The sequence below is a fragment of the Aotus nancymaae genome, unplaced genomic scaffold, assembly GCF_030222135.1.
Source record: "Aotus nancymaae isolate 86718 unplaced genomic scaffold, 86718_ANA_hifiasm-v0.15.2.pri h1tg000049l, whole genome shotgun sequence".
Classification (NCBI taxonomy): Eukaryota; Metazoa; Chordata; class Mammalia; order Primates; family Aotidae; genus Aotus; species Aotus nancymaae.
In genome coordinates, this window is record NW_026988463.1 from 32,644,683 (window position 1) to 32,667,823 (window position 23,141).

General features: G+C 50.8%; 1 protein-coding gene across 16 annotated transcripts in view; it reads left to right on the top strand.

Moving 5' to 3' along the window:
- Positions 1-23,141, top strand: part of MICAL3 (microtubule associated monooxygenase, calponin and LIM domain containing 3) — a 273,518-nt gene that overhangs the window by 191,622 nt on the left and 58,755 nt on the right. For all 16 annotated transcript variants that reach the window (XM_064362782.1, XM_064362781.1, XM_064362787.1 and 13 more), the window contains 3 exons: positions 428-614; positions 6,944-7,032; positions 7,951-8,038. In XM_064362782.1, the coding sequence (XP_064218852.1) occupies positions 428-614; positions 6,944-7,032; positions 7,951-8,038 (364 nt within the window). The remainder of the gene's footprint in view (positions 1-427; positions 615-6,943; positions 7,033-7,950; positions 8,039-23,141) is intronic.

Here is a 23,141-nt window from a genome sequence, read left to right on the forward strand (position 1 = left end):
CTTCCTGCCTTCTTCCATGTGTGTCTTTTCCATCATGACCCTCCCAACTCTTCTCGCCCCTCTCTCTCCATTGCTCTTTCTTTAAGACTCTTTCTCAGAGATATTTTCCAGCCTTGCCAGGCTGTATCATAGCATTACTCAGGTCTGGTGTGAAGCTCTGTGATGCTGGCTCCCTTGTCAGCGGCAGGCTGGCTCCGGCTCTAGCAATGGTGCTAAGTGTTGTTTGCCAGCGTGAGGAGGCATTGTGTGTGGCGGTGCCATCGCTCTGCGGCAGAGCCGAGAGCACGGTTGACTGTAGCCAGTTAGTAGGGTGTCTCAAAGCAGACCACTTAGTGTCAGCTTCACTCTCACCAGGGCTGTGCGCCTCTAGGGGGTCCTGTGCGGCACTCCCTGAGGTGCTCTTCCTCCCGCCCGCCACTTCCTGCAGGGCTCCATGAAGAAGGAGTTCCCGCAGAACCTGGGAGGCAGCGACACGTGCTACTTCTGCCAGAAGCGGGTCTACGTGATGGAGAGGCTGAGTGCCGAGGGCAAGTTCTTCCACCGGAGCTGCTTCAAGTGCGAGTACTGCGCCACCACCCTGCGCCTCTCAGCCTATGCCTACGACATCGAGGACGGTGAGACACCTCGTGCCTCCGGCCCCACTGAGAAACTGTCCTTGGACATTGTTTCCCTTTGAGCTGGGGGCCTTCGGGCCCCTTCCTGCCTTCTTCTATGTGTGTCTTTTCCACTATGCCTCTCCCAACCCTTCTCGCCCCTCTCACTCTGTCGCTCTTCCTCTAAGACGCTTATAAGTATTTCCCAGCCTCACCAGGCTGATGAGAATGGCGTACATTTACCTCACTCAGCTCCCTAACCTCACAGACAGTTACTTGCTTTCTGACCTCAGGGAGGGAACTTGAGATAAAAGGAACACAATAAAGATAAGGTTTTTATCTTTACAGAGGGGACTTGCAAGTCCATAGAAGTCACATTTTTTGACTAAGGTGGTTGATGACAGCAAGTTGGAGCTGGGTCCCAGGCCCCTGGGTTCTCAGACATTTGCTCTTGTCTCGGGTTAACACCTCTCTGGCTTCGTCTAATCTCTGTCTGGTGAATTGAGAACCATTGGGCAGGGCCTGAGTCTAATTTACTGTGGTGTTCAAGGCCTGGTCTTTTGCAACATGCGCTGGATTTTACAGTGAAAAGACCTTGGTGAGATAAACAGTAGAGAATTATGCACACGATGATAGAGCCATCATGATGGGCAGAGGTAGGCTGGCCGCCATCTGCCAACCCTGGATTGATGACCCCCATCTTATTCCTATTCCTGTAGGATGATGGAGGCGCTTCGTGGGAGGTAGTCTTATAGATTCCAGAGTAATGAGGGGCCTAGAGTAATAGGAGAGGCAGTAATTTTTTTTTTTTTTTTTTTTTCGAGAGACAGTTTCGCTCTTGTCACCCAGGCTGGAGTGCACTGGCACGATCTTGGCTCTGTAACCTCCACCTCCCAGGTTCAAGCGATTCTCCTGCCTCATCCTCCCGAGTAGCTGGGATTATAGGTGCCCACCACTATGCCCAGCTGATTTTTGTATTTTGGGTAGAGATGGGGTTTCACCATGTTGGCCAGCCTGGTCTCGAACTCCTCAGCCTCCCAAAGTGCTAGGATTGCAGGCGTGAGCCACTGCACCTGGCTGAGAGGCAGTAATCTTTATAAGATGACATAAAGTCCCTGACATTGATAGAAGATTGCTTGTCTATGAGATTATAAAGTGACGTCGTATAGGAGAGGGATGCCATGCCATTAGGACCTAGTCACTTTGGCCGTCCTGAGAGTGAACGAACAGGCATCTCTGTCAGAAGGAGCCCAGAGAGGTGAGCTGAGAAAGGCTGACTCCTGTAATGGTGCCTGGGCCTCCTACTATGGTGCCTGGGTAAAAAGCACTCTTGAGTGGGGAAGAACAGAAGAATTAGGATGCCGTTTAGATAAGGCAGGCAGATTGTTAGCTGTCAAGTTTTCTGTTCTGCTTCTCCCACACACCTGCTCTCTAGTTAGCACCTTTGGTCTCAAGGATGGGGCCTGGCAGAGGGAGCCCACCCATCCTCGCTCAGCTGCCCCTGGTGCTCAGGGTATTCTAGTTAGCCTCTCACCATGGGGTCTTCCCCGAAAGAAGATGCCGCAAGGTGCGGCTGATTGATCTGTGGGTACTTTTGTCCCTGGTTGGGTGTGTATCTTTGCTGCATTCTGTGGAGGGTGCAGAAGGGTAATGGGTGCCTCCAGGAGCTCCCTTTCCTGTGGGGATGAGACCATAAAGAGTAGCAGGCAGCACAAGTGTGTGCAGTGAAAGACCTGGCCACACAACCTAGGCTGTCGCTTCGTAGAAGCACAGGGAGGAGGAAATCCATGAAGTTCAAGAGCAGCTTGGAATGACCTCCCCGACCCTTGGCTAGACTTGGAGAGCGAAGGGTATAGTGGGTAGAGATGCAAGTCTGGCAGGAGCTCGGATGGCAGTGACCATGAGGCTGGGGCAGGATGAGGCCAGCCTGGTTGAGTGCCGTATTTTTAATACCGGAGTAGAGGAACAGCCGTGCTAAACCACCTCCCCAAATTTTAACCCAGAAAAAATTTTCATCAGCTTAGTCCCTCCACAGACCTCTTCTTCATCTGTCAGAGGATAGGTGGACTAGAGGCAGGAAGGAATTTTAGGGGCCTATTCTTTATCCAGGTTGCCAAGTGACTCAGAAATCTAACTGAAGAGCCTCAGAAAACAAAGAATAAGCCGCGGGGTTGTGGCATGAGAAAGTAACCCAGGCCTGTCCTGGGCCAACACATCACACCCTTTGTCCTCACAACAACCCCAGTAGGTAGCTCTTTATTTTATTTTATTTTATTTTTTTACTCCTTTTTTTTTTTTTTTTTTTTTTTTTTTGAGACGGAGTTTCGCTCTTGATACCCAGGCCGGAGCGCAATGGCGCGATCTCGGCTCACCGCAATCTCCGCCTCCTGGGTTCAGGCAATTCTCCTGCCTCAGCCTCCTGAGTAGCTGGGATTACAGGCACGCGCCACCGTGCCCAGCTAATTTTTTGTATTAGTAGAGACGGGGTTTCACCATGTTGACCAGGATGGTCTCGATCTCTTGACCTCGTGATCCACCCGCCTCGGCCTCCCAAAGTGCTGGGATTACAGGCTTGAGCCACCGCGCCCGGCCTTTACTCCATTTTTTAAAAAAAAGAGGTAGCTCTTTATTACTGTAATTAGAAGTCAGGAAGCCAAGTTCAGAGAATTTACATGTTGTTTGTCCAAATTGACACAACTAGTAATAGCCAGCTTGCACCAAATGACACCCGAGATTCATTCCAGGTCAGAGATTCGGGGTAGTGACTCCAGGCCTGCTGCCGACTCCATACTAGAAAACTGAGAATCGTATTTGAAGATGTCTCTGTGTTTTACTTATGGTGCTGTTTGTTCTGTCTTCAGCTCTTTCTAGAGGATGCCGTCTGCTCAAACACAGCGCTGCTCTTCCCTTTTTTGCAAAGCACTAGCTCATTTGTGATCGCTGCCAGCTCTTAAGACAAGGACCCTAAATTAGACAGTGTCAGGCCCTTCCCTGTCATCTTGAGAAGAGACATACACTACCTGCACAGGTGGTATGTGCAGGATGGTCCTTGTCAGTGACGAGCCTGAGGTGGTCTCCATCCCTGCAACAGCCCCCAAGCCAGCCACACATCTTCCACCTGGACCGCTGGCCTCGCTGCCTCTGTTACACCCCAGTCTGTTTCCACAGGGCAACCAGAGGGATTTTAAAAGGTGTGACTTGGATCTCACCAATGTCCTAGCCACTGCCCTGCAGAGAGCACACAGCCTTGTCCCAGGCGGAGAGGGCATTGCGCATCCACCCCAGCTTGTGCTGTCAGCTGCCCCCAGTGTGCTGTGCTCTTCCCTCCAGTGTCATTCCATACGCGTGATGAAGCCACTGCTCCCTTAGGACGTGGCTCTGCTGTGTCCTCTCCTGAAGTGTACCCCCAGGTCTCCACAGGGTGAGCTGCCTGTGGCCACCGTCTCCATGCAGCGCTCCACAGAGAGGGGTCTGGCCCTTTTGATAGAGGGCAGCTGCCCAGGCACTGCTGCGCCCGTGTGGTTCTGCGTGCAGGGCTCTCGCTGTCTTATCTTACCCATGTGTCTCTGGAGAACCTGTCTGCTTGCCTGAGGGGCTGTCAGTGCTCAGATCAGTAGCTGTCATACAGTGGCACTCAGGCCTGGGATAAATGAATGAATGAATGGATGAACGAATGAACCAGTGGCCTGTTTGACCTTCAGTTTCCCCTGTGGCCATCTGTTTTCTCCATTTCCCTTTTCCAGTCACACTTATATTCAATTATCAGGATTCCTTAATTGGAACCATTGAGAATCAGTCACTTGACTGAATCACCTGCAAGTCATAGCTAATTTTCAAAAATTAACATAGCATAGCTGGGTTTGCCACTGAGGCAAGCATGGCAGTGTTGTGATAGTGCAGGCTCTGGTGCCAGCGTCCTGGGCTGCATCCGCCTCTGCGGTTCACTGACTATGCGATGCTCTGGGCAGGTCCCTCGGCCTTCTGTGCCTCACTGCGAAAGAGGTGGGTACTGATGGCACCTGCCTCGCATACTCATTTGGGGACTAAATGAGTTGATAGTTGGAAAGCAGTTAATATAGTGTCTGGCACTTGGTAAATGTTAACATTAAAATTAGCTTTTAAAAATATTTTAAAAAGCACAAAGTTCCATCATGTTGAGTTTGGGAAGGGATATAGGGAGGGGTGTACACATGACTTGTACCATCTCGTTGAGTATCTCTACCTACGAGGCAGGTGCTGTGTTCACCTCCATCGGAGGAGACATCTTCCAAAAGACTGGCAGGTTCACACGGCTGCCCAGCAGTTGAGACAGCACTTAGTTAGCTGATCTCAGGAACTGAGGTCACACTTAGTTAGCACTCATATTCCTCGCATCATCTGTACTGCCTTCCTAGAGAAAACAGTTCGCTGGAACTTTTTTATTAGGCTTGGAAAACTTGTTTTTGAAATGTAAACCTCTTTTCTTTATTAGTTTAGGATACCAGAGCAGGGTTCAAGGAGGATTCAGTTGAGTTCAATTGAGTTATAGTTTAAGATCTTGCAGAAACAAGAAAATTCATGTAGAAAAAAGAAGAAAAAAATGAAAGCCATGATAACATTTTAGTTTTCGGATACTGTCATAAACAAAGCTCTTGGTTACAAGTAATAGAAACACTACGCAGATTACAGCTGAAGCTTCGCTTTACAGCTTCCATCCAGATAGCCGTCCGCAGGGAAGGGCTGCCCCTTCCCTCCCCCTCACCATCCAGCGAGCCTGCCTTTAGCCACATGCCAGTCTGCAGAGCACCCTGTCCTGGGTGGGGTGGAGGGAGTGGGTGCCCAGTGGCCTGGGTCATGCATTACTGGTGGTGGAAGCTCAGGCTACTTGGTTGCCAGCCTCTGTCAGAGTCACATGGAGGAGGGCGGGGTGTTTCTTAAAGAATGAGATACAAAACAGACCAAAGCAAGTAGCGCGTGATCCAAGCACTCATACGTTTTATCTCACCTCAGCTATTGCTGAGTGGCTTATTCACACGGGGAAAAGCAGCTGTGAAGCGACAAGCAGCATCCCATGGCTGCACTCCCCTGCTGGAGAAGCAAGCGTAAGACTGGCCGTCTTGTGGCCATCAGGTGTTCCCACTGTAGCGTCTCTGCATCCTGGCCAAGCGGCAGTAGCCAGTGGCACATTCTATTTAAGAAAATATACTAGGCATTATGAAAATCATATAAAAGCTATGTCTTTCTAATAGAGTTACTCAGCATTGAATGGGGAGTGCAGGTAAAACTAAAACAAGTCAGTTTCTCTGAAGGAAAAGGAGAAGGATATAATCAGATCAGGGAAAGGGAAGAATGCCATCTTACCTTTATTTTCTTTGACTTTTGGTCCTCTTATTTTAGCTTTGAGATCAGGAAAGCTCATTTGTTTAAGAAGCGCACTCTACAAATGAGGAAAATGAAATGGGATGACTTCTGTTTCAACAGTTTCTATAGTAGAGTCTATCACTTGAGATTCAGAAGTCTTACCTCTTTAAGTGAGAGTAAGAAGAGTCAGAAAAAAATGACTCTGAAGTTAATTCCAGTACCAGAGTCATGGGAAAAGCCAAGCCCAGTGTTGTTCAGATTGTTCTGACCACACCCCCAGCGGGGAATACACGTTATGTTAAGACCCAGACACAGTTGAAAGTTCCAAGAAATACTGTTTTTTTCTCATCATGCCACAGTACATTCTGGCTTTTGTTCTGTTCTATTCTGTTCTGTTCTGTTCCATCCTACTCATAGTCCACTGCAGAATTTTTTGTTTTGTAATGTCCTTTCCTGTTGTTCCTGACCCTCTGAGGGGTCACAGCCTGCTGTTGGCCCAGTGCCGGCTGGTGGAAGAGCAGTGAGGGATAGGGTGCGGGAGAGGGAGCAGCAGAGGTAGGCCTGTCGGAGCCAGTGCCCAGCAGTGCCCCACCCCGCAGCCTCCGTGCCTCCACCCAACACTTGTATTCATTCTTGGTTTCCCCAGCAATGCTGCTTGCAGCGTTTCATGTGACCACGTCTTTGTTCCTCACACACTGCCACTTTGTTTGCTGGCCCTGCCACACAGGCCTCACATCTTTGCTCTGGGCACTGATTGGGTGATGGCTCAATGGGCTTCACATTCCCAAAGGAAAAGACCCCCCTCAGGCCAGGGGAGAGGAGGGCTGGAATCAGAGTTTACCGGGAGGCGCTGGCTTCTCTGGACAAGAAAGCTGGGCCCAGGGAAGGCTGGGTGGATTGATGGCCTCCTGAGGCTGAAGGAGACGAAACAGAATGGCTGAGACCAGGGAGGCATATTCGGGATCAGGGCCTGGCTCATCGCTTGTGTCCCTGCCTCTTGCTGTTCACAGGTAAATTCTACTGTAAGCCACACTACTGCTATCGGCTCTCTGGCTACGCACAGAGGAAGAGACCAGCGGTGGCTCCCCTGTCTGGACAGGTAATGGTGACCATCCTGTAAGTGGGGGAGAAGCAGTGGGTGTTGCGGCAGTGTGGCTGTGGGCCCGCGGCCACCAGCCTGCAAACGCCCTGCGGCCTTGCCTCTCTCGGGAGTGGGGAGGGCCCAAGATGCTGTTGCAGTCCCGGGTCGGGAGGGAACCATCTTTTCATGGGTGATCTGAGGTTGCCTCGCTAAGATAAGGCTCCACTTGCCACCTAAGAGTCGGGCCCAGGAGGTGATGCAGCCCTCCGTCTCAGCTGCATAGACATTTGCCTTTGTCAACAACACACGCACGTTTCTGAGAGAAGGACACTCTGCCACTGGGGTGACGCCTACTCATGTTCCACATGATTAGAGCCCTCCTCCAGAAAGGCGAGGTGGGAGAGGAAACTGTCAGGAGGATCCCTCTGCTCTTTAGTAGCGCCACCCTCACTCCCCACACCCACAGGGCGCCCTGCCTGCGGGGCCTTCAGTTAACTCATGCTGTGAGTTACTTGTCTGAGAACTTTTTCCTTTCTTATGCTCTTTTAAATGAGGGTGGCTTCTCCACCTGGCTTTGCCATGGTGAACCCAGCAGTCTCTTCAGCATGGCTGCCACCTTGTCAGCATGCCTGCCTGTCAGTCCCCCTTGAGGGGCTTCTGTTGCCTGCAGAGGGACTTGCAGGAAGAGATGCCGCTAGGTGGATCTAGACCTTGACTCCCGGTAACTCAAGAGGCTGAGGTGGCAGGATCGCTTGAGCCCAGGAGGTCGGGGCTGCAGTGAGCTGTGATGGCGCCACTGCACTCCAGCCTGGGTGACAGCAAGACCCTACCTCTTAAGAAAAAATTAAATGTAAAACCAGCCTGTCAGATTGTCACTTCTGGGGATTTGGGTGCTTCAGTCAGAGTCACTCTTCTTTTTCTCATGGACTTTCATAGGAGGCCAAAGGACCCCTGCAGGATGGCCTCACCACAGACGCAACCGGATGGGCCAACGCAGTGGCCGGCTCGACTGAGAGAACCCCAGGTAGCCTCACTTCCTTGTTTGGCTGGGTGGCGCGTCACTCCCTCGGCCTCTGTGACAAGGCCAAGGGCATGAGCCAGCACCTCCAAAGCAACATTTCTTCAATCGGGCACCAAGTGGCCCAAAACCCTCTGGACTCCTTTTTCATGTGCCAGCTACTTGCATTCGGGGTCCCCTTTCTCTATGGCCTGTCGGAGGTGCTGGTGCAAATGGGAGGGGAGTTCCACTGGCAGACTGTGGCCCAGTGAGGGGGCTGTCTGGTGGGCGGCAGAGCTGTGAAGCGCCATCCCTAGCCCCGTCCGCACCATCTCACATCAGGGCAGCCCAGAGCCCATGTAGGTAGACAGGAGCTCGCAGGCACTGAGACAGGCTGCTCCCGTCACCGCCCCTTGTGAGGCCAGGGCCTTCGTGCACTTGTCTTCAGGCTCCTCTGACAGCATGGAGCTGTGTCGATTAAGCCCTGGGGTCTGGCTTTGCATTTCCCTGCGTTTAAGATTCTGCATCCTGTTCCCTGTCGCCGCTCTCCTGTCTGCCCTACACTGTGATGGGGCATGCCCTGCCCTGACCCCTTGGCCACTGGGCTTCTCATGAGGCCCCAGCGCTAATCCATCCCACTTTCACGACCATCCTGGTGTTGGGAACTGAACACCACCATCTCTACCTCTAAAAACACATTTATTCTGCTCATAGCATGGCAGGACTTGCAGGGTTTGTGGGTACAAGGCCTGTTGGGAAGAATTATGTAGGTTTTTTCCTTAAAATGGCCTCTCTCTGCTCCATGTAAAACTTGCCTGTGAGATGCATCCACAGCTCCACAAACTGCCAGGTGTTCTGAATGCCTCACATGCAGCTCCAGATGGTTTACGGCGCAGGGTCACTGGTGAAAGGAGGTCAGCAGGGCTGTGTTTCTGCCTGTCACACTTAACTCTTGTTCAAAACACATATATCTCAAGCAGCTGTGTTCAAAACTCAGAAAAATTGAAGATGGTTAGCCAGTGCCGGAAACCATGGAGAAGGAGTTGGTAATAGAATTTCCATGGTGGGACAAGAGAATTACCCATTTGGCCTTCAATAAGAGGTTCCCAGAGTTGCATCCTTGAGAGCTGATTCATTCAGGCCTTGTGGTGCTCATCCTGGGAGAGGGAAAATGTGCCCAGAGGCTGGGCAGTGCACCCTGGGCGCAGGGAGCTGGAGGCTGAGACCCAGCAAGCCCCAGGCAAGCGAGGTGAACTCAGCTCCTGCTACTGCACGTGCCCTTATTATAATCTGAGCAAGGTTTTTAAGTGCCCTGCAGGTGGGACCAACATTTTATAGCCGTGTTTCAACCATTAATGACTTTTAAACCTTCTACAACCTTGAAGATCTTTATAATCCATCTTTCTCATGAAGTACCAAGAGCCCTTTGCAGCTGACACTCAGAGCGTGGACAGAATCACTGGCAGAGAAAAATAACCCCAGGGGTCTGGCCTTATGCTACAGAACGCACGTTGGGGTGGGGAGAGCGCCACCTTATCAGTCTGGGCCCTGTTCCAGCAGATACGGGTTTTCTGAGGAACCCAGCTACCAAGTAGAACATCTCAAGGAAATTAAACTGCATTTGGGTTTGGAGTACAGAACATTCTTTAAAAAGAATTAAACATAATGAAGTTTAGGTTATTCCTCAATGAAGCCAAGTTTGCCGACTTTCCCATCTGGTTCAGGTTGCCATTCTTGCCATCTAATTGAAAGTATAATGGGTTTCAGGTTTTTAGGAGTTCTAAAGAATTAAGGGTTCCATAGAGAAAAAGAAGAATATTCTACATAGTGAGGAAAGAGAATAAGAGAGGAGAGTCGGCAGTGTGGTGAAAGAGCCAAACCACCGAGAAAGAGTCAGCCCTGAGGACGTCTCTGTCCCGGTGGTTCTTGATTCTGAGCAGATGGTGACTTGCTTGGTATAGCACAGGAGTTCAAAATGTGTTGTCCCAAAGGAATCACAGTGTGGACCCTTTCGGTGAATGATAGGCCCTGTCCCCCAGCTTGGGTGGCAGAGACCAGCGAGCTCAGGGCTGCTTAGCCTGCGGCAGCTTAGCATCTAGAACATGCTTCAGGCACCTTGCCTCCCTGTGGGCTCACTCTGCTGCCAGCCTCGGTAGAAAGGGAACAGGATGATGGGTGGTGTTTTATGGTTGGCATGAAATAGATACCTCCTTTGATAGAGATTTCCTTCTTTCAATATGAAACTGAAGCTTTGATGACTTAACTAGATTTCCTTTTGAAAAGCTTCAGAAAAGCTCAGGTGTTTCAGGATCCCAGAATGAATGTTGTAGAGAGCAGTCATTAGCCCAGGCCCATGGTAGCCGCCTCCTCTGTCACTCAACCAGAAGAGGCGATGATGAAGGCGCTTGACTCCTGTGTGTGACTCAGCCTTCCTCCCTAGACCTACTTCCCCAGGAGGCAGGGCTGGTAAAGCTGTGACTGGGCAGTGTTTCACCCGGCAGTGCTTTCACTCTGCGCCTCCTCTTTATTTGTGGCATTTCTCTCTTCTCCCTTATGTTCTTTTCCTTCTTGGGCCAAAATTCTTGCTGTTGCCAAAACAAAAACAGAAAACCACACCCGTACCTAATTACAACCCACAGTTCAAAGGACCCACTCTAGGTCTGCTGTAAAGTGTCACCTTTCTCTGGTAACCAAATCTGTGCCTGCTGCCTAATTTAGTGTTTGGGGACATTGTTTACAGTATTTTTGTTTGTAATGTGCTTTTAATATAGAAATGCTCTTCTTTGTTCTTAAATCTGTAAATGCTCTGTTTCCAAGCTTATACTTACTACTGCATATTAGTGGTCCTGGCACAGATTTTCTTACCCTGGCCTCGTACTACCCACCATGACTAGAAAAAGCTTGAACAACAATAGGCAGAGAAAGGAAAACCCCAAATGGGATTACTTTACCATTGGACATGAGAAGTTCAGCTGTAGGCTTCTTGAATTCGTTTTTGTCCAGAGGAATCCTCTTTTTATCTGATACGGTAGATTACTAAAAATGAAGCAGGGAGGCCGAAGGCATAGCCGGAAGGGAACAGAAGAGCTTTTTCCCTGGAGTGTCGTCACCTGGTTCATCGGCAGTGCCGGCCACAGAGATGGGAGGGGAGAAACACGCTAGCTTCCTGTCATCTTACGGAAACGGTGATCTGAAGTCACAAGTGGTAGCTGCCTGTCCCCTGTCCCCAGACACTCCTCGTTTGATAACCATGAGATTCCATAGTTTGGATCCTGAATGGGCCATTAGGAAGTGCAGGCCTTTGCCACACCAGCTAGAAGGGTAGCCAGGCAGTATCGTTTGATTCAACCCTGGGGTTCCCACCTGACGGGGAAGTTAGGAAGTCCTGCTGCTTCCAAAGTCCTCTTCCCTTCCAGGCATTTGTGGAAAACCTTCTAGTAGAGCAAGAGAATTCTGCAGTCCAGCTTACCTCCCACCTTAACCCCAAGAGCCATAGTGGACGGTGGTGTGAGAATGTTTATATATAGGTACACATTTATATGTATATAGATCTAATTGCACATATACGGGTAGATATTTATATATTGCACCCTAAATTATAGTAATAATAACTGTGAAGCTGTTTCTAAAGCTTCTTGTTCCTTGTTCTGAGAACCACAGGAGCCTCATACTGGGGAGCTGTGCCCCTGGTCAGGGCTTTGAGGGTGCACAGCAGCCTAAGAGCAGCATGCCTGTAGGGAAGTGAGCGGGTGGGTATCTCAGAAAATGAGCAGCACACACCCCCAAGAAATGGCCTTAAGAGCAAACATGGAAAGCAGGGGGCTGCTGCTGGCAGGGCACCACGGAGAGCTGGGCACCCACCTCACCTGTCTTCTGTCTGGCTTGCACGCTGGCTCCCCTGAGGTAGCTGTTTGAGCTCACTCCTGTCTTCTGGTGGTTAGTGCATCTTCAGCCCTTTTCTGCAGGACACTGGAACATTCTTAGGCTGTCCCACAAGGGGTTCCGCCATAGCCTTGAAGTTCTGAGCAGGGCATTAAGGGTTTTACTTTTCTCCTGAGCCATTCAGTTGGGGGTGCAGGTGGGAGGGGCGGGCAGCCAGCCGGCTTCCGAGTGGTGGTACGAGAGCCCAGCAGGAGAGGATTAGCAGTGCCAAGGAACACGCTGCCTGTCTGCTGCCCACTTTCCCTCAGCCTTTATTTTTGCCCTTGTTTTTAACCTGTGCTGTTGTGAGTTCTTGGTGTGTTTCTTTGTGAGTTTTTATTTAATTGTGTAACTTTGTTTTTTCTGTTTACTGTGAAACCAAGGTGTCATGCTTTTAATTTTTTTTTTTTATCAAATGTTACATTCTTATTTAAGAGAATAAATTCCAAACAATCTTCGGGTTTCTGAGTTTTTCTTTTCCTTCCCTTTCTCTTGACCAGAGGGTGGGAAAGGGGGAAAGTCAGGCAGGTCTTGGGAGTGGGCTTCAGGCCACTGTGGCTCAGGACTCCCACTCCTGGGGGTCAGCAAGACAGCAGAGGTGCAAAGTGGGGAAATAGGTTTTTATACCTGACACAGGTTCCCATTAGCAGAGGACTCCTGTGTAGGGGCTGGAGTGGTGCAAGAAGTTTTACTTTGCGGCAGCTGCAAGTGGAGAAGAGCAAGAAAGATGCCACCTGTGCCCATGGGCCTCAGGCTCGGTACACCAGCGGGAGCGCCCGCGGGCTGGGTGGATGGAGGGGTAGAAGTGCCACACACAGCCTGGTCAACCATAGGGACATGGAGCCAGGCACCTTCTTCCTGCCTCTGACTGGCAGGGAGCTGGGGCCAGGGTGTGTCTCTCCTCCACCAGGCATGCCCGCAGGCGCAGCAGCCTTGCTCTGTTGAGGTTGAAGGTTCTTGCTCTTTCCTCCTTGAGCTGATTTTTCTCTCGTGCTGTCTTTGGTGTGACCTGGACACTGAGCCGGGATATCTGATTCTGTTTGGCTGTTCTCCAGCCTGGAGGGACTAGCCTGTATTAAAAACAGACTGTCCCCTTCTCACACATTCCGCTGCTCGCCTTAGCAGCCACGGCACTGCTCCCACATTTTGACAGCTGCAGTGGGCACAGGCTTCAGGCTGAATTGGCCCAAGAGAGGACATTGTGCTGTGGTGGGCAAACCGCTCACCCCTAAGTCTGCACCTGCTGGGCCCTATGCACTTGGCTGTTCTCACATGAAAGAGGCCTCGCTGGCCTCCATCCCCCCAAAGCAGCTCTCTTGGGAGGGGAAGAGGTCTTGGCTTCCCCGTAGATCAGAGCAGCAGGAACCTGGGGTCTCCTTGGCATTCTCAACAACCACAGTCCACGTCAGGGAGGGCCTCACCCCCTCGTAGCTCACAACTCTGCCATGACACCGTCATTTTCCTCAGAGCCTTGCTGGTTCTGAGGGTCTGGGTGGTGTCTCCTGGCCTGTTCATGTCCTTCCCTCCTCTCAGCCCCCCAGATCCGTAGCCTCTTGCTCCCCTTTCTCTAAAACAAGTCAGTCAGTATCCTGGTGCCTGCAGAAGGGAGAGAAGGAATTGGAATGTGGAGGGCGCAATGAACGACAGTAAATTGATGAAGAGTCAGTAATAAGGATGGATACGTACATGTGCATAATTTTCAAATCTTAGCCCCTGGCCGCTGTTGCCTTCCCATCCCCCAACAGTAAAGGGGAAGGGAGCACTGCCGCTGACAGCAATGCACCGAAGCTTCCAGCAGGAAGGTGGGGGCACCCAACATGACTCCGTGCTGCCCATTGGGAACACCCTGGAAAATTCCCTTTGAATTTCAATTTCCTTCTGAAACTTCTTGAAATATGTTCTCTTTTTCTCATAAATTCCCTGTCAGTTTCCCTAATTAACTCACTGCCTAAGAGGGATGCCGTGGCACAGACATGGAAGGAGAGCAGGCTGTGAAAATGGGCCACTCTCTATTTTCATGCTGAAAAATAGGGCAGGATGAAGCCATATAGGACCTAGGTCCCACAAGTGCCCCCTGAGCGATACAGATAGAAAAATGCCCATATGGGGCTCTGAAAGGCAGCAGCCAGGCAGAGATTTCAGGAAGAGCCCTTCCAAATTCCAGCCCCTCTCACGAAGCCCTGAAACCTCCTTGAGACTCAAAAACCAGCCTTTATCTTGCAGCTCACCCAGCCAAGCGCCTCGCAAGTGGCAGCAAGTAGATCAGTCATAATGAAACAAGGAGCGGTGAGCCCATTGGCGCTCCTGCCCAGGACAGGTCATGGCACTGCTGGGCTCCTCTCACCAACACCCAGAATTCTCAGCACCCTGTTGGCTGCCAGCATCTCTTTCTTTACAATTGCTCCTTGTCTCCTCACTGCTTACCTTGGCAGGAGGGGGTGGTAGCCTTGTGCGCAGAAACACCTTTCATTGCCCTCGAGGGGACGCAGCCTCCAGGCGAATGGGACCCTCCATCAATTACTTCTGGGTTCTGCCAGGCACGTGACACCAGCTCCCTTTTACTTCCTGTGGGCCAACTTCCACATCGCTTTGCGAAAGCAATTTATGAACGCTTTCTGAATATTTTGGGGGCACTTTAATGGGTCTCCAAGAAGGACATTGGGCAAGAGGTTGAATGACTGCCAACATCCTCACCCTAACTGAGGCTAGCTAAGCCCAACCTTGTCACTGAGGCGCTTTTCCTTGCAACAATGGGAAGGGTGCTGTGCACAGGCAGAATGTGCCAAAAATGGGAAGAAGGCACGTGCCCCTCAGAAGGCCCTCGTTGACATGAAAGGGGAGTTCTGGAGCACCCTTCCACAGTCAGGGAGTCTAGGACCCCAGCTCCGCCTCGTTGCAGACACTTGGGGCCATGCTGGGACAGCTCCTAGAAAAATCCTTACAGACCTTCTCTTGGCCTCTCGTGTTTTCTTTACCTCTATTTCTTTCTGTACTTACCCAGCTCATGTTTATCACGTGAGACTGCCCAGGCATGACTGTTAAGTGACTGATTTCCCTGTTCTGTGTTTTGTAATACATTAGAGTTATTGCTACTTGATCTCTGTTATGTCATGTCAGTGCAGCTTGGTCTTCAGTAATTGTTTTACTTTTACACTGAGTAGTCCCTTTCCCCAAAAGAACCCAAAGCATTTCGGCCCAGTGCCTCCTGCCTCGCTGGGATTCTGGAGCCTTCTGCAAGGTTGGGTTGTCCCTGCACCTGCATCTCAGTGTTACCCCGCCTCAGCCAGTGCCAATTCCCCAGGAAAGGTGAACCAACAGAAGGGGGTGGGCCCTGAGTTGTTTTGGTGGCAGGCACTTCTTAGTTAATGTGGAATTAATTCCTGAAGACCAACACCAGGCAAGGTCCCAAGGGCACAGGGACTCAGGGTTTTACTGGGTCTTGGTTTTCCTCAACAAAAACCTAGCAAAACCAGAGCTGTTTTCCCGGCAGAGGCCTAAATAAGTATATTTTCATGCTGTTCTCATGTTCTTCCAAGGCTAATGAAGCTGGGAACAATGTGTAAGAGAGCTCCAGAGAGGGGAGTACTCTTGGCATTTCGTAGCTGCTCAGAGCTCAAACCTGAAAACTAAAAAGTGTGACTAGGCCGACTCTGCCCGCACCTGAGGGAGAAGAGCTTGTTTCAAAGCCAAGCCGCAGGGACACGCTCCCCAACCTTTTGGGCAGCAGGTCTGGTTTTGTGGAACACAGTTTTTCACAGACCTGGGTGGGCGATGGTTTCAGCATGAAGCTCTTCCACCTCAGATCATCAGGCACTAGTCAGATTCTCATAAGGAGCATGCAGCGTAGAGCCCTCATATGTTCACTTCGCAGTAGGTCCCCCTCCTGGGAGAATCTCCGCTGATTGGCAGGAGGCAGAGCTCAGGCAGCAGTGCTTGCCAGCCAGCCACTCACCTCTGGCTCCCGACAGGCCAGGGCTCTGTGACCCATACCGGGCCACGATGCAGCGGGTAGGGATTCCTGCCAGAGTAGTTTTCATGGACAAAGTGCAACCTGCTAACCAAGGAAGAGTTGGTATCGATTAACAGGGTTACAGCAGTGTATTTATTTATTGTTGTCCTATTCCCCAGAACCAAGAATCTTAAAAAGGCCAGGTTAGAGTGAGACTAGCTATAAAATGCCTTTCTTACCATTTTACTACCGAGAGACTAGGTCAGTAGGTTCTTCTAAAAGTAAATGTTTTCTTAGTGAAAATGTAGCCACGTGATGCAGGGGAAAAAAAGTAAGTTTTCTTCTAGAGTTTCATCTACTGTTAATTACTCTGAACCAGCCGCTGCCTTTTTGGCCAGCTCAGCTTTCTTGGGGCATCGGCACTAGTAGAGGCACAGGAACGCTGTGGTGGAGGGTGCAAGGAAGGGGGCTCTGGGATCTCAGAGAAGCCGGAGGCGCTGGGGGCTGAGTGAGGAGCATGAAGGGCCGTAGGACGTAAGAGCCAGTCCGCCCTGGCTTGCTGTGTGGCCAAGAGCCGGCAGCCATCCTTCTTGCTGCTGAAAAGACCGTGCCGGGGCTTGTCTGTGTTTGCAGCCAAGAAAGCCCTCTTCTCTGCCGAAGTATTTTCCCCAAATAAAAATAGACAGTAGGGCCAGGCGCAGTGGCTCACACCTTTAATTCCAACACTTTGGGAGGCTGAGGTGGGCAGATCACGAGATCAGGAGATTGAAACCATCCTGGCCAACATGGTGAAACCCCATCTCTACTAAAAATACAAAAATTAGCTGGGCGTGGTGGCAGATGCCTGTAATCCCAGCTACTCGGGAGCCTGAGGCAAGAGAATCACTTGAACCTGGGAGGCGGACCACTGCACTCCAGTCTGGCAACAGAGAGAGACTCCGTCTCAAAAAAAAAAAAAGTAAAACGTGCAGTGCACTCACTCCTGTTTTTCCCACGCGTGACTGATGTTGGTTAGTTTGCCTTGGAGGCCCTCGCCATGCTCACTCACAAAAGGCAATGCAGGGAGACACACGGCGGCGGCAGCAGTAGCTGACACGCGTCACGTGCTGTGCGCAGGCCCTGAGCGGAGGCTTCCTGTAACTGACCTTGGGTCCTCACGGCAGCCATAATGGAGGCCCCTTGCTGCACATGAGGAGGCAGGCACACAGGAGTTAGGCAGGCTTGGCCAAGGCCACATAACCAATAAACTCAGAGTTGGGTAGAGGCTGTGCAGAGGACACGGGGGCTGCCCTTCACCACTCCCTGCAGTCTGCGCTCGGCGGCCCAGCCAGGGCAAGAGCGCTATGCGTAGAGACCCGGGAGAAGCCAGTGGGTTTCCATTTCATTTCCTGGGAAATACAGGTATCCCAATTTATTTGACAGCCATCCCTGAGTTGGGAATGTGCCTTTGGAAAGACAGCAGATTAAGTAAAGGCAAAGGATTTCATCACTTGCAAGGTGGGAAGTCATCAAAAGAAATTGAGGAGGAGAATGACAGCCATCGGACTGTAAATAGTATGAAATGGACTTTCTCTTCATTTTCTCCGTATCATCCCTCATTTCGTTCTCTCAAATCAATCCTGAAGTTTGATTCCTCCCTCCGTCTGCCCCGCCAGTGATGTGGAGGATCGTGATGTGGAGGATCGCGGAACATGTTTCGGGGATATTTGTTCTTCGGGTTCCAGTCACTGCTTCTAGCTTGTCGATCTGCTGGCTTTTCCTCTACTGCCTCATTTTATAAGTCTCAAAGGCCTGAGTGATGGTTGAGCTAACATTTCCATTGTCTTACAGCTTTGTAGCAGCCATTCACAGCCCTCGTAAGATATTGCCTGCACAGGCCCGTGTGGGGTTTGGGATAGGGGAAGGAAGGAAAGATTTTATACCTCTTTTTGTGCTGATAGTTTGAGTTGAATCCCCTCCACAGGAGAAAAATGGGGACTTATCTCCTCAGGCTTGGGCCACTCTACTGAATTCACACGTAAAGCAACTGACTCTTAAGTCTTTGGGCTAAGTGTGCGTGTCACTCCAGGTGGGAAGTCCTGGTTGTGCCTGCTGGCTGCAACGTGGCTTAGCACAGAGAGGTTTCAGGAAGCCTCCTGAGTATGTGCGGCCGGCCTGACCTGGTCTTGGCAAGGCACGCTGTGCCAGGGGTCCTCAGACCTCTCAGATTGGGTGCTTCTGGAAAATAGGGAAAAAAGAGTTGAGAACACAGAGCCAAGATAGATGTGTTTTTCTGTGTCATGTTCTCAAGTCAGTTTTGTTCCTGAGTTTAGTGAGAAGTCCTGCTGTCGTGTCCAAGTAGAATGTTCTGTCTGTCAGAGGCTTCTAGCATCCAGCCAGGAGAAAGTGAGTGAATGACGAGCTGCCCATCAGATTTATATGGTCCCCTTAAATTCCTGCTGTGGCCTCACGCACACGACACACATGGGCGGAGGGGCAGGGCATGTGCAGTGCTCTCCAGGGGCATTGCCAGGAGGAGCAGTCGCCTTCCCTCAGCAGAGTCGTGCTGTGAGACAAGGAAAGTTCAGGCGGCTCATGCAGCTACTTGGGGTACAGGTGCTCAGCGAGTGACAGGGACCAAGTTTATCACAGCGTGAGCCTCTTTCGTGGATGCCAAGCCCAGAGCTACCTGTTCGGCAGGCGGTCCTTGGTTGGTCCTCCAGGTACTTCACTCCCGCTGGTCAGGCATTGCACCTCAGCAGCCAGGGCAAAGGGTTGTGAGCTCACCGCTCTGAATGCACCTGCTCACATCAAGCCACAGTCAGAGCATGTGGAGAATTGGTTGGTCGGCCTGTTTGGTAAGAGATTAGAGTTAACTTGATTTAACTTCTAAGCCAGGGCCTCTCCAGCCCAGCACTGTGGACTTTTTGGGCTGGATCCTGCTTTGCTGTGAGGGCTGTCCTGTGCCTTGTGTTTTGGGTATGTCCTTGGCCTCTCCCCATCGTCAGATATCAGTAGCACCCCCTCCCCAAGCTGTGTCAACAGAAAATGTCTCCAGATACTGCCAAGTGACCCAGGGGAAAACCACCCATTTGAGAGCCACGGATCTAGACCGAAGTTAGAGGAAGAAAGGATATGACATTGACATGCTGGCGGCCTCGGTTATATTGTGGGCGGGGTGGGAGTGGGGTAGAGGAGGCCCTCAGGACACGGGGATGAGAATCAGAAAAGTGACCGGAGCGGTGTCGCCAGCTCCCAGCCCAGACCTCCAGACCCATCAGCCCCCACACAACTGTGAGCATACTCCCGGTGGCTGTGCTTCCGTACACGTCGGGATCCAGTACCAAGACAGCATGCTGTAGGATGGGTGGGTGCAGACCGCTTTAGAAGGCAGACTTACAGAATAAAGCAGAGATCCTGTGTTGTTTTCTGTATCCTTTGGATGCGCTCACCCTTTGGTGGCGGCCCAAGCCTCAGAGAGTGGAGCTGGGTCTCAGTGGAACCAGCACAGATCTTGAGATGAAAGACATTAATTTGAGTTTCAGTTCTGCCACCTCTCATGAGTGTTGCCATAACCTCTGTGAGCCTCAGTTTCCCCATGTATAAAATTTTTAAATGGAGAAAAATGCTACCTGCTCCTCTGTCTGCTAAAGTTGTTGTGAAGAGCACATAGGATATATGAAACTTGTTTATTTAAAAGCATTACAGGAATATCATATGATTGTCATTGGCAGGGATTCCAGTAAATGCTGGAAGAATTGGAGTGAGGGTGAATTAGAATTGTTTCTACTGGCTGCTTTTGGGTGTCCCTCTCTGGCCTGTGCCTGCCTGCTGTGGTATTAGGATAAGGTGGTCCATTGAGATGTGTCATCAGCCAGCAGAAGTTGGGGGAGGCAGAAGAGGTGGGTTGGCTGTCTCCAGGCTGCAGCAGAGTGGGCTGGGGGAGTTGGCCTGCATTGTGTGCCGGCCGTTTTGAAGCATTATTAAATCTGTGGCTGCTTAGCTAAATGTGGCATTGCTTTTTCCTTCAGCCTGCATGGATGGGATGTGCAGTCATCTGCTGATTCCATGACACCCTAGGGGCTCTTTACTATAGTAACAAAAGCATAAACAACCCTACATAGGATTTACATTAAGCTAAATTTTCCTTTTTTTTTTTTTTCCTGAGAGACAGAGTCTCGTTCTGTCACCTGGACTGGAGTGCAATGGCATAGTCTTGGCTCAGTGCAACCTCCGTCTCCCAGGTTCAAGTGATTCTCCTGCCTTAGCCTCCTGAGTAGCTGGGATTACAGTCACATACCACCATGCCTGGTTAATTTTTGTATTTTTAGTAGAGATGGGGTTTCACCGTGTCGGCCAGGCTGGTCTTGAACTCCTGACCTCAGGTGATCCTCCCACCTCGACCTCCCAAAATGCTGGGATTACAGGTGTGAGCCACCCACACCCAGCCTACATTAAGCTAAATTTTTGACTCCTAACCTGAAAGTCAGAAATGTGAGTAGGAGCCAGGTAGCTTTCTCTCAGGCAGAGTAAGGGTGTATGCGTGGTCCCAGGGCCTGTCTGGGGCTGCCGCTTGCCCAGCTGCTGGTGACCCTGCAGGAAGGGTGCCCCGAGCCTGGGCATGCACTCCTGCACCATCAGCCTTTGTTCTTGTTCTTTGTCTTCTCCATCCCTAGACACTGATGATGCTCTTCCAGGCCTGCCTCAGTGACCCTAGACTGATGATGCTCTTCCAGGCCAGCCTCAGTGACCCTCTGATAGGTGAAAACAGAAGTGTGACTCTGATAGACGTGTCACAGGGCAGTCACGGGCACTGCTGCAGACAACTGTAGTTCCTTTCTAAAAATACATCGCAGCTAGCCAAGGGAACGCATATATGTGATTTTGTGTCTTTAAAAGAAAGGCATCTGAACCTATTGAAGAGAGCCTTTTGCTGGAATGTGGGTTTGTCTCTGTGGATCCTGCGATGGAGACCAGGCCTGCCTCAGGCTGTGTGGCTGCTCTCAGGAGGGCCACATCAGAGCCGACTTTTGGACACATTCTGGACTGGGAGTGCCAGGTGCGCTCTGCTCTGGAGGACAGAAGGGTTGGAATAGAGCCTGGAGTCTTGGGGAGAGCACGCCAGCCTGGACTTGTTCGTGCTGAGCCTTGTCCTCCTCTGCCCTTCCCCCGCCATGTTTCAACACCGGGTCCCTTTCTGGTGATCGAGCTGCTCCCTCCCCAGAACCAAACTCCTGTCCACCATGAAGTGAAGTGATTGTGTCAGGCCATCAGGCCATTCGAGATGGTCTCTTCTCGGAACTTCGATGTCCTCTGTGCCACTGGCATCTTCATCAGAAGTTCTCTCGAGCTCTGTGAGAACTATTCCTATCTTGGCGGACTTGCCTTTTCCATGGGGTGGCAGTTCCCATTTGTTCTTGGGGTCCTGCACAGCACTAGCTACCTAAGAGGCATGGTGGTCGTAAAGACTCTGTGTTAAGATGAGGAAACCAAGGCCGGAATATGCTCAGCATTATAGTGGAGCGAAGCTCAGACACAGGACTGGAATTCTTTATCCTGATCACTTATTCAAAATACGTTATTGACTGCCAACCCTGATACACTGATGGCTCCAGGAACACCAAGATGATGAGAATAATCCCTCTCCCCAGCAGAGCCTCTGGTTTTGGGTCCATTCAGACCTGAACTGAAGGAGAGAGATGCTCTAATAAAGATGCCTTAAACACCCTTCAAGGGTGCAAAGTGGAGTCAGAAGCAGGATCGGGTAACCACAGGCAGAAGTGGCAGAGAAGCCATCCTTCCTCTCTTCACCTGCCCCTTAAGATTTGTGAGATCAGCCCTACAGCTATTGACTTAACAGATTACTTGTTATTTAACTGTGTGGAACCTCCTGGTTCACATGGCACGTATTTGAACTGAAGAGTTAAAACAGTTCAAACCCCAGTGCATAACCATTACCCTTCCTGAGATCATACCCTCAGCTACATGCAGGTGGGCAGCTAAGGAAGGTAGACAATTAGCTAGAGCACAGTACTCATGTGATTTAAGAGGAGACCTAGCTGAATCCTGGTGCCTCAGACATGTCGACAGCCTCCCAACACCAAGAAGCAGCCATTAGGAAGGATGGCCTGGCGGATTGATATGGATCAAGTCGAGGTTTATCTGAGATGGTATAACACGTGAAAAATACGTTTTTAGGAGAGCTGCATGGTACACTGGTGAGTTGTACGTTAGTGGAGAATCGGGTGTATAGCTTCAAAGAAACCTCTTTGGCTTGGCCAGATACATTGATGTGTGCCAGGACTTCCATCAGCCAAAAGGGCACCTTGGGGAGACGTTGTCATCATAACAGTAAAAATAATCTAACAGTAAAAAGCTAACCCGGCCAGGCTTGGTGGCTCTCGCCTGTAATCCCAGCACTTTGGGAGGCTGAGGCAGGCAGCCTGAGGTTAGGAGATCAAGCCCAGACTGACCAACATGGTGAAACCCTGTCTCTACTAAAAATACAAAAATTAGCCAGGTATGGTGGTGGATGCCTGTAATCCCAGCTACTCGGGAGGCTGAGGCACGAGAATCACTTGAACCCAGGAGGCAGAGGTTGCAGTGAGCCAAGATGGTGCCACTGCATTCCAGCCTGGGTAACAGACCAAGACTCCGTCTCAAAAAAACAACCAACTAATTCAAAAGCAAAAGTTCCACAGGGTCATGCAGAGTGAGAGCAAAGGCTGCTGCGGTGAGGAGGAACCCTCGGCACCCCCCCAGTGGAGTCCTGACTGTGGGGGGTGTCCTCAGCACGCTTGGGAAACCGCGTTTGAGTCTGAGAGTAGCCCCCTCTCATTTGGGTGGTTTTCCCTGGTACAGAACTGGTTTATGCCCTATTGGGTTTTCTCCTCCTCGGCCTCTGTAGCATATAGTGTTTAACTCAGAATTTCCCAACTGCTCTGATAATTAAATATCGCTAAGGCAACTGAATTTCCCCATGAATCCACATGACGACTTTCCTACTATTCTCAGTGCACCCACATACAAATACGATTACCCCAAATGAAGAATATTTCATGTGTAGAAGGCAGTTAAAAATTCCATCCTGGGGCTGGGAGTGGTGGCTCACACCTGTAATCCCAGCACTTTGGGAGGCCAAGGTGGGCAGATCATGAGATCAGAAGTTTGAGACCAGCCTGGCCAACATGGTGAAACCCCATCTCTACTAAAAATACAAAAAATTAGCCGGGCGTGGTGGTGCACCTGTAATCCCAGCTACTCGGGGGGCTGAAGTAGGAC